The sequence below is a fragment of the Capra hircus genome, chromosome 16, assembly GCF_001704415.2.
Source record: "Capra hircus breed San Clemente chromosome 16, ASM170441v1, whole genome shotgun sequence".
Lineage (NCBI taxonomy): Eukaryota > Metazoa > Chordata > Mammalia > Artiodactyla > Bovidae > Capra > Capra hircus.
In genome coordinates, this window is record NC_030823.1 from 31,675,485 (window position 1) to 31,685,466 (window position 9,982).

Genomic DNA, 9,982 nt, shown 5'->3' on the forward strand with positions numbered 1-9,982 from the left:
AAATTATTCTGTGGGACTCAAATGTACATTCTCCTTTCATGTCAAACAATGTTTGGTTGGTTAAAACCAAGTGAGTTTCATGTAACTGAAATCCTGTGTCAACCAAAAAAAAGAGGGAAAGGAAGGATCCCAAGTAGTATAGTAAATTACTGATGGTGCTTTATAATCTTTTGGGATTCTCATCCAAAGACAACAGGGAACTTACATATGGTACACTTTCAAGCTCCAGACCTTATATATTATTTCTATTGAAATTAAGAATATTAACCTTACTATGGGTCATTTAATATAAATGTATTTAATTTTGACAATAATCATGTAAAACTGTATTTTCATAGGTACCTTTAAGGATATCCTGGAAGAGTATGGACAATTATAGATTCCAGAATTTGTAAAAACTCTCAGGTTGGTGTCAGCCTTGCTCACACTTAAAGACAACTGGACCCTCAGCATGTGTGAGTTAGTGTTCTGTCGATTCTTTAGGTCAGCCAGCAAATGTTTCTCACCCTGACAAGACCCATCAGGCAAGCATGAAGCTGGGACGATCACAAAAATTAGGGAACAGTTTTTTAAATGGTTGCATGTACTTAATCACATTTTAAAGTTAAAACTTAAGAATTAAAACCTGAGAACTTTTGACTTCTCCCAGCAACAAAGAGGATGTATACAGCTATTCTTGAACAATCAAATGCCTGCTAATTCAATTGCCTAAAATTCCAGTCATTAGCCAAGCAGTTTTCCAAATTAAGACATCCGGTCTCCTACAATTTTCCACTTAAGCCAGAACATAGAAAAATAGATTTGACCAATCAATTTAAGATTACCCATGAAAATATGACTTATGGGGTATGGATTAGTAGTTGTACAGTGTATTATGAAAAATCTATGCTGCCATCTTCACGTTCCTGATCCAGGTTGTAGAAAATGGGTCACATTTTTTTAAATGTGCATTTAGTATCTTCTTAAATGACTAGAAGCAAAATGTCTGAACACTTCTATCTGAGTGATTTAAAGTAATCTAATAATTCATAAACTCAATAGAATTAATATTAAAAATAAAGATGCCATGTATGATACATATTTAGGATCTATATAGCACATAATCATAATTTTGAAAACACACAAAAATTCTCAGTTCATATAATTTATTGCAGTTAGCACACAGTTTAAAAATTCACCAACACACCAATAGTACAAAACTAAACAGCATTATAAGTTATTCCCCCCTCAGGAAAATAAAACATACTATGATTGTCAAAGCTAGATGTCAGTCTAAGTTTTAGAACAAAGGAAGAATGTGAAACTAATAAAAGGAAAAAGCAATCACTCACAATGACCACAAAAAGAAAATCCAAAAGAAAGTCCGTTTTCTCACAGACACTGATTGTCTTCTCTAAATTAATAAAAATTATCTTAACATAAACTGTACTTTAAAAAAACTAGAAACTCTTCAAGTAACTAAAGATAATGCTCCAAGGCCATTTTCACAGCTTTTTTTGTTTGTTTGTTTGCTTTAAATGCCATTACAGCCAAATTAACACACATTTGACCAAATATTTCCAAAACAGTCCAGCAACACACAATGGAGTTTTCCATTCAGTATCTTAAGCACAAAAATAGGCTATGTTTACAGTAGTTAAGGCGATCAAATTTTAAACAAAAGCAATTTAAAAAAAAAAAAAAGGGAAAAACAGCAAACGTTTTCCATGCTACTCCCATAGACCTTATTTGTAAGTGCAAGACAGGAAAACAAACACTGTGCAAAATGCTTTTGCCCTGTGTGCTGGTCATTAAAACCACACGTTGGGCTGCAGCCTCTGCTGCCGCGATACACATAGTCTACTAACCCCCTTCCCCGTGTCAATCAAGGCAGTCCAGTCCATTCAGCCTGGGGCTTTTTCAGTCCATAGAATCTTTTCATGAGTTGGGGGTGTGGGGGGGATGGGGGAGGGGATGGGGGGTAAGGGATGGAGGGAGGAAGGGAGGGGAAAGGAAGGAGAGAAAAAGAAAAGGGGAGGAAAAAAAAAAGAATGACCTATTGTCAATTTGTGCAGTAGTTACTCTAAAAACGCTCAACTGGGTAAATGTGTACATCTAAACTTTGAGCTGGCCTGGGTTTTGTGCAATCAGAAGTTTTGTTATAAATGCACACTGCACATGCAGATCTTTAAGCCATTTGTAAACATTTATATTTTCCTTGTTATGTAGCGAAGTTATCAATTTGCAGCTTAAGTTTTTATTCAGCTTAACAGTTTCAACTTAAAGACAGTGGGAAAGTCAATTTAAATTATATAAAATAAAAATAAAAACAGTGCATTAACGTTCTTCATAACACCAGGTTTTTTTTTTTTTTCAAATGGTGCTATTTCTCTAAGGAAATTAAATAATTTTAAACTCACTCGTTAAAGTTATACAATGCAAACAAAGACAAAAAATATATTGAAACTCATGCATTTCTGTAGCGTTAATATTTACTTTTCAAGACTCAACTAAGAGCATCAACACAACCTGTCAAGTCCTTTGACACCCCCCCCCAGCCCATGTAATCAATTACAGTATACAATAACAGTAATTCACATTTTTCAACACACAGTTCAACACTGCTGAAGCTGCAATATCCTTTTTCATCCCAAGCAAACCTTCACAAAGACAGCGTCCCAGTGATCCCAGTGTACTTTCAGAATTTCTCTCATTGGGAACCGTCAGAAAACCAGAAGTTGCCACAGAAAGTTTTAAGTCAACTGCTTGTTTAAAAATAGATAATCCAGCATTTCAGAAATTTTCCATTTGGGTCTAAAAGCATTCAGGTTTCCAACAGCCAGAAAAGCTTCATGCAATTTGAGACATATAAAGAGGCTAATAAAACTGGAGGGAATTTCTACTTTTAAAAAAAAGAAAAAGTGGGAAAAAGGAGAGAGCTCAAAAGACACCGCAGTGCTGACAAAACAGACCCTATGAAAGCATTTTGTGATAGGACGATTTGTTTCAAAGGTTCTTATTGGCTTACTTCCCCTACCCCCTCGAAAGAAAGGAAGAAAAAAACACCTCTCTATTCTCCGACTTGCTCTAAAGTTTCTTTAATCAGGATGCTAAATTAGTGAGATTCTCATGCTATTCTAAAGTGCAAAAACAAGTTAATATCCCAACCTTTCAGTTCCAGGAAACGAGACTGCTTTTAGACCGTACCACAACTATATAGAGATCTATTTATATATAGGTATATATATATTATTTATATATATATATATAAAATTATTTCCAGAGTTCTTGAGAGCTATCTTCTAAGGTCCAGTCTCTGACCGCGGGCAGGCTCAGCGCCTCGCTTTTGACCGACAAGGAGTTCACCAACTCACAGTGGAACTTGCGGATGTGCCGGTACAGGTCCCCGGACTGCGTGAACCTGCGCTCACACCACTTGCAGGCGTGCGGCTTCTCGCGCGTGTGCACCACGGCGTGGCGGCTCAGGTTGTGCGAGTACTGGAAGCTCTTGCCGCACTGCGTGCACGTGTAGGGCTTCTCGCCCGAGTGAGTCCTCTCGTGGCGCTTCAGGGTGTACATGCAGGAGAACGTCTTCCCGCACAGCGAGCAGGTGGGCACGTTGACGTCGGCGGCCGGCTTGCTGCGCAGGCCGTCCTGCTCGCGGAAGTGCGTGCTCAGGTGGATCTGCAGGATGTGCGGGCTGGGGAAGACCTTGTTGCACAGGGGGCACATGAAGATCTGGCCGGCCGGGCTCAGGATGTTGGAGACGTAGGGCAGCAGGCTGCTCTCCATGCCGCCCTCCACCTGGACCCGCTCGCTCTCGGGGGTCATCATCTCGTCGTCGCTGGCTTTGTCCTCCCGCTCCAGCTCCCTCAGGACCGAGTCCTCCCTCAGAGGAGCCAGATGGGCCGGCTCATACTGTACCCTGTTATTAGTGCTCACACTCTCTTTCACAGTGCTATGTTCCATGTCATAGTCATTAGTGCCAACATCACTCTCATCACAGGAAGCCTCTTTCTCCACCTTCACCTGCACCAGGTTGCTTCTCAGCACGTCCTGTGAAGAGAAATAAGAGCTGTTCAGATTTTCAACTCCTGAAAGGCTGGACTTGACAGACAGGTCCAGCACACAGTCAACATCTGCCGAATCCCTCACGGAGGTGACAGACCTCTGGGACAAAGACTCTGTTGAGCTGCAGGGGCTGGCTACTGTTTTTCCAGCTGCTGTGGCGTGTGGCTCTGCCTCTCCGCCAGCCTGGGGGATGCCTGCTGAGTCCGAGGGCAATCGCATCCACATGTTCCCAGGCTCGGCCGCCAAGTCCCTTTTGCTGGGCAAGATGTTCAGTTTCTCATCTTCCCCTTCATCTTCATCACTGGGCAAATCGCCTGCCATGTGGCTGCTGCCATCCGAGAGGCTCTCGACTTTGTCCGAACAACTTGAAGCATCTTCTTCCTTTTTGGTGCTGTCTGCCTCCGTGGTGGCTTTCTCTTTCAGCTTCTTTTTGCAGACTTTGACAATGTCATACATGTGGAGATAACTGGCAGCTGCTAGCACGTCTTCAATGGGCAAGTCTTTGAACTGGAGTTTCCCTTCATACATGAATTCAAGCAGGAGAGCGAAGGCTGGGGCTGTAACAATGTCGCTGTTCAGATGAACAATGTCTCTTTTGTCCAGCTGGTCCTTGTAAAAGAGGTGGAAATACATGCTGCATGAAGCCAGTACAGCTCGGTGCGCTCGGAACTGGGCATCTCCCACCAGAACAGTGCAGTCACAAAGAAAACCCTGATGTCTCTGCTCGCTCAGACACTGCAGCAAATGTCTACTATGGTCTGGAAACTCCATACTGTCTTCATAACCTGGGAAGAGAGAAATTTCTCATGAGAGTCTGATTAGGAACAACTTTTCAATGCTCTAGTCCCCACTTAAAAAAAAAAATCAGCTTGGGCCTCGGAGGTACATGTCCCTGAATTTTAATCAGGCTTATGACCCAAGCACTACCAAATCACACACACACACACAAAACCAAGTGTGAGAAGAAAAATGTACGCTTTCGAAACTTCTTACTCCAGCCAAACAGTCTCTGATGCGTCTCCACCTTCCCTGAACTTTTAGTCAAGTTTTAAAAGTCTTCATTTCAATACAGTCTTACTGAGAGTACGAATTTAGGTCTCTTTCAGAAGAAATTTAACTAACTCTAATCATCAAATTATGTCCTACAAAACCTACAAAATAGTTTTATTTTCAAAGGGAACAACTCAAATAATGAACAAAGAGAAGTCGCAAACACATTCTGGAAGATTCAGAAAACTTGTTCAACCATCCTTTTTTATTACTTTTGATACCTGACTGCACTTAGAAAGCACGATTTAAACACACACATTTGGCTGAATCAAGGAAAAAAAAAAGAAATCGCATAATTAGTCCAGAAATCAGCAAACAACTTACTTTTAAAGTCAGAGTGTTAAAACAACAAAAGCCTTGTGTATAAAAACAGATGTTAATGCCTTAAGATTTGCAGGTATAGCACACATGTACGAGATCAGAAGGAACTACACGAACAGATGGAAAAGATCATCCTTACTATGAACAAATCCAAAATTTTTTTTTATGAATTAAGAAAAGAAATGATTGTATTTCTTTGTAAAATCTGTACATTTAGAATATTAAAAACCAGAAGGGCTTTATTTAACTCTGAAAATTCTCATCTTAACTTGGATCTGTTGCATACCAAAATGAGTTCTATATTAAAATTAATACAAACTTTTAAATAAAGGCATATTACATTTAAATGAAACTCAAAAGCTGTACAGGTTCGACATACCAAAAAAAGCCTTGCTAGTAAAAGAGAAACTATTTTTTTTTTTTACTCTGCCATACCTCAGTCAACAGAAAATACTTTGTTTCAACATAACTTGATATATTCTGTTTTCCCAATAGCCTTTATTCTTTCAAATGTGCATCGCTGCCCTTAGTTTCTGGTGAAAAAGGGTAAAATGGAGGGTGGGGAGACGCAGATGTACAAAGGGTCAAAATTCAACTGCAAAATTCAACTCCTTAAAAATAAAGAAAGCCCGACTTCCCCTTTCCTATGACTAGAAGCAAGGTTCCACATCATCCAGCTCAAAAAGTGCATTTGGGGAATGGATACATATTAATTTAGTATTTAAAAATTACTTCCCTGCTGCTTCTACACTTTGCCCAAGATGGACTAAAACTTTCAGCCTAACCCAATACATTCTGCAAGATGCCACTGCTAGAATAAACCAAGATTTACAATACAATCACTTTAAGTGCCCCACAGCTAACATCAATCCTAATCCTTGAGAGGGCTAAAAATAAAGATTGGAGGGCAGCTCACAAGGTAGCTGTGATCAAATTAGGAGGCTGAGAGGACAGAGAGGGACGAAGAAGGAAGCTTATAAACATCTGATCCAGCTGACTGTGGCCATATGGCAGCTGCTGCCCAGATAAAGAGATTAAGAATAGAGGAGTGCGATTACAGCTGTCTGGCCAATTCAGGCAGCTCAAATCTACAAGTTCTAAATTAGTCGCTAACACAAAAACTCCTGCAAATAATTATCGTTATGCTGAAATAAAAGATCTCTTAAGTATATATTTGAGAGAGAAATGAGGAAACCAGTCAAACTATTCTCTTGGGGACAAAAGTTTTTTTTTTTTTTCTTTTCCTTTAAAAAAAACCTTTGGTTTCAAAAGCACTACAGCTGTATGTTTCAGTGAGTAGTGCTGCTGAATGTTTTGAAGAATAAAGTTTCACAGTGGAATTAATTACACAACAATCTAGCTTCTTAACTAGAATAATCTTCTCATATAAGTTTGAATGCTGGATTCCAAACAGTTTACTGTTTCTCTCCCCCCACCACCCCGACTCCAAAAGCAAAAGGAATCTAAATAGCAGTGAACAACAACAAAAAAGCATTTTAATCCGAAGTGATCTCAAAAAGAAGTATTTCAAAGCCTTTCTTAACATCTCAAAACTTGAAATATTCTGTAAAGTTCTTTACCGCTCAAGCAAAATGGGATAAAAATTAAAACTAAACAAGCCCAAGACTTTCAATGCCAATAAGATGTTCATTTAATACTCAATTCCACATTTACTCCTAAACTGGATTAGAAAAGTAATGTGATTTTTTTTTTAAATTAAATATACAAAACACCAAAACAGAAATATGCTCAATCTAATCTCTTGCTACTCCTACCTTTAGGACACATAAACCTGATTAAGTCTTTTCCTCTGAGTCTCGCTGGCTCCAGGTCTGTTACATCGGTGGAAAAAAAGCAGACTAAGAGAGACAGATGCAAAGTGGAGATGATGTTAGAGAGGAATGAGATACCTTCTCCACCACAGATCCGCACACACTAACTCCCTGTCTGTGTGTTAGAATAAAAGGCTGAGGGATGGCAGGCTGTCAGCTGCTCTGACATCATGTTCAGATGGAAATGCTACCTCCAGCTGTGCTCCTTTTAATGCCATATGCTACTCCTCTACACTCCTGCCACCAGCTTTTTCTTAGGAGAACTTTTCTCTTCTGTTAGTATAAACAAAATACTTCAAAGTCTCCCTTTTTTCCCCCCAAACTTTCTAACAGAAGAAATTGAAAAACTCAGCATATGGAGTTCTACTGTATTTATGGAATAGCAACACTTCTGTCTTAAGTTGGTGGACTGGCTTACATACTGACAGCACACTCTTGCCACGGTGCTATTCAGGAAATCCAGATTCACTTTTATTCAACTCCAACATTTAGTTTCAAAGGCAGCTTAGGGATATTTTTAAACCAACCCATTTGACATCTCCAGTCCCATTTCAACATTATTACGGCACTTTAATTTCTTTTTCTCTGCGGAGAGAATGGTATACATGTCTCAGGATGTTGGAAGACTATTCAGAACTATGACTTCAACCTGGTTCTCATTATTTCACCCTTACATAACTACTTATCTAAAACTATCTTCTCCGTAAAATTTCTCACACTGCCAGTTAATGCAAATTTCAACTCTCAGTATCAACAAGCTGAAACTGCACTTTCTGAAATCCTGGAAAGTACTTCAGTGAGACAAATTAATGAACTGATAACCTGCTACAGCCACCTAAAATGACTGCTGCATCTGGGTATCTGATCCGACTTTCCCCTCAGAGCAGAACTTTGTCTTCCCCTTGATCTGTGTCCCATAACAATCTTTTTTTGGGTCACTCTGTAACATTCATGATCACAAGAAAACCTTCCAGGGAGAAAGGGGGAAGGGGTGGGGGAACCTAGGTCTAGCAAGTTAGGAAGTTTTTTAGCTACATGTGCGGGTCTTTTCGAATGGCTGATGAAATTGTAAAGCAACACGGGCTGGCCCGACCGGTGCCCTGAAAGGGGCTGCGACATCTGTGAATGTCAAATACGTCTGTACAGGCTCCTGTGGGGGTGAGGAACAGAAAAGGCTCTGGGGCCTGAGGCGCCAAGTGTCACAGTCCTGGTGATAACCACTCTGTTCTCATTAGAAAAACCATGGCCAAGAGTTAAAGAAAGAGTAACAAAGGCCAAGTTTCTCTCTCCCGTGCTTCTTGCTTTCCCAAAGTCACAAACCCAACTTTCTCTAACTTCGCGATGAATGACATAATTATGAATGCTTATTTCAGGAGGCACTCTTTGGAGATAAAATTCCTCAGCCACACCACCTATTCTGCACAAATGCCCTCGCCTCATTCCCATATATCAGACATTAATCACCCCATTTACCCAGTGGGGTGGGGGGTGGGGGGGCGAGTGACAGTTTAATGAGTCCCGAGCACCGCAATGGGCCAGCGACTCCCACTCCACAAATCAACCTCTTTGCGCCTCGCAGCCGCAGGTCCGGAGAGGGTTTTGTGAGGCCGGGTTTTGTTTTTCAAGGAGGTGGGGGCAGGGGTGCGGAGCAGGGAGGCGGCGGGGGTGGGGGTGGGAAGCAATGCAAATTTTTACGTAGTTGGCTGTGCATAAAACACTAGGGGAAAGAGGAAGGTTAAACCACAGGGAAGGAGGTGGAGGGCGTAGAGCCGGTGCAGCAGGAAAACACCTTAAACAACAGACGAGAAAACAGACCCGGGTCACGGCAACAACAAAAGAAAAGTCGTAAGAAGCCGGGGGAGGGTGGCTGCTACCGCTTCCCTGCCGCCACGGCGAGAGCCCCCGGCAACTGCCCCGACCCGGGAGGGGCCTCCCCGCGGGCGCCGCCGCAGCTGCAAGGGTCCCAGGAGCCGCGGCCGTCCCGGCGCCGTGCAGCTGCACCGCTCCCAAGCCCCCGCCCCGCGCCCCCCGCCCCCGAGAGGCGCCGCCGCAGCTGCACCGGCCGGAGCGCGCCCCGCGCCGCAGCTGCACCGGCCGCACCCCGCCCGACCCGCAGCTGCGGCGGCCCGGCCCCGCACCCGGCCCCTGCTGCGGCGGTGCCCCCCGCCACCCCTAGCTCCACCCGCACAAACTAACTCCACTCGCGGGGCCCGGTCGCCCTCCCGCCTGCCCGCACTGCCCCGCCGGCCGGGGCCGCACAGCCGGCGCCCCTCCCGCCAGGGCCCCGGGCGCGGAGGGGGCGCCGGGTCGGGGCCGGGGGCCGGCGCCGGGACTCACACGGAGCGGCCCTAAGTCACCGCGTCCCCGCCGCCGCCGTGTCCTCCGCCTCCCGGCCGCCGCTGCCGCCGCTGCCGGACTTGGTGGGCTTCCTCCTCCGCGGGCCCCCCCTCCCTCCCTCCCGGCCCCCCCGCCCCCCAATCCCGGCTCCGTCGCCCGCTCCCCCTGCCCCCTCCCTCCCTCCCGCCCACCCCCTCTGGCAGTCGGAGGAGCGCGGCGGAGCGAAGAGGCCCCACTCTCAACGGCTCCCCATGGCAGCAGCCCAGCGGCGGCCGCAGCCTGCCAGACACAGCGAGGGAGCGAGCGAGCGCGGAGCGAGCGCGGAGCCCGGGCCGGGGGGCGGGCGGGGGGGGGGCCAAGGGGGAGGGGCGGGGGACGCACCACGCACGCAC

The 9,982-nt window shown here is 44.3% G+C and overlaps 1 protein-coding gene across 2 annotated transcripts; it reads right to left on the minus strand.

Moving 5' to 3' along the window:
* ZBTB18 (zinc finger and BTB domain containing 18) lies at positions 1,129 to 9,703 on the minus strand. Of its 2 annotated transcripts, XM_018060255.1 has the most exons (3): positions 9,591 to 9,703; positions 7,197 to 7,280; positions 1,129 to 4,835 (listed from the first exon to the last, which is right to left on the minus strand). In XM_018060255.1, the coding sequence occupies exons 2-3, from the start codon at positions 7,207 to 7,209 to the stop codon at positions 3,253 to 3,255; spliced, it is 1,596 nt and encodes a 531-aa protein (XP_017915744.1). In that variant the 5' UTR covers positions 7,210 to 7,280; positions 9,591 to 9,703; the 3' UTR covers positions 1,129 to 3,252. The 2 variants fall into 2 exon arrangements, with proteins under 2 accessions (XP_017915744.1, XP_017915745.1); XM_018060256.1 differs by lacking the exon at positions 7,197 to 7,280.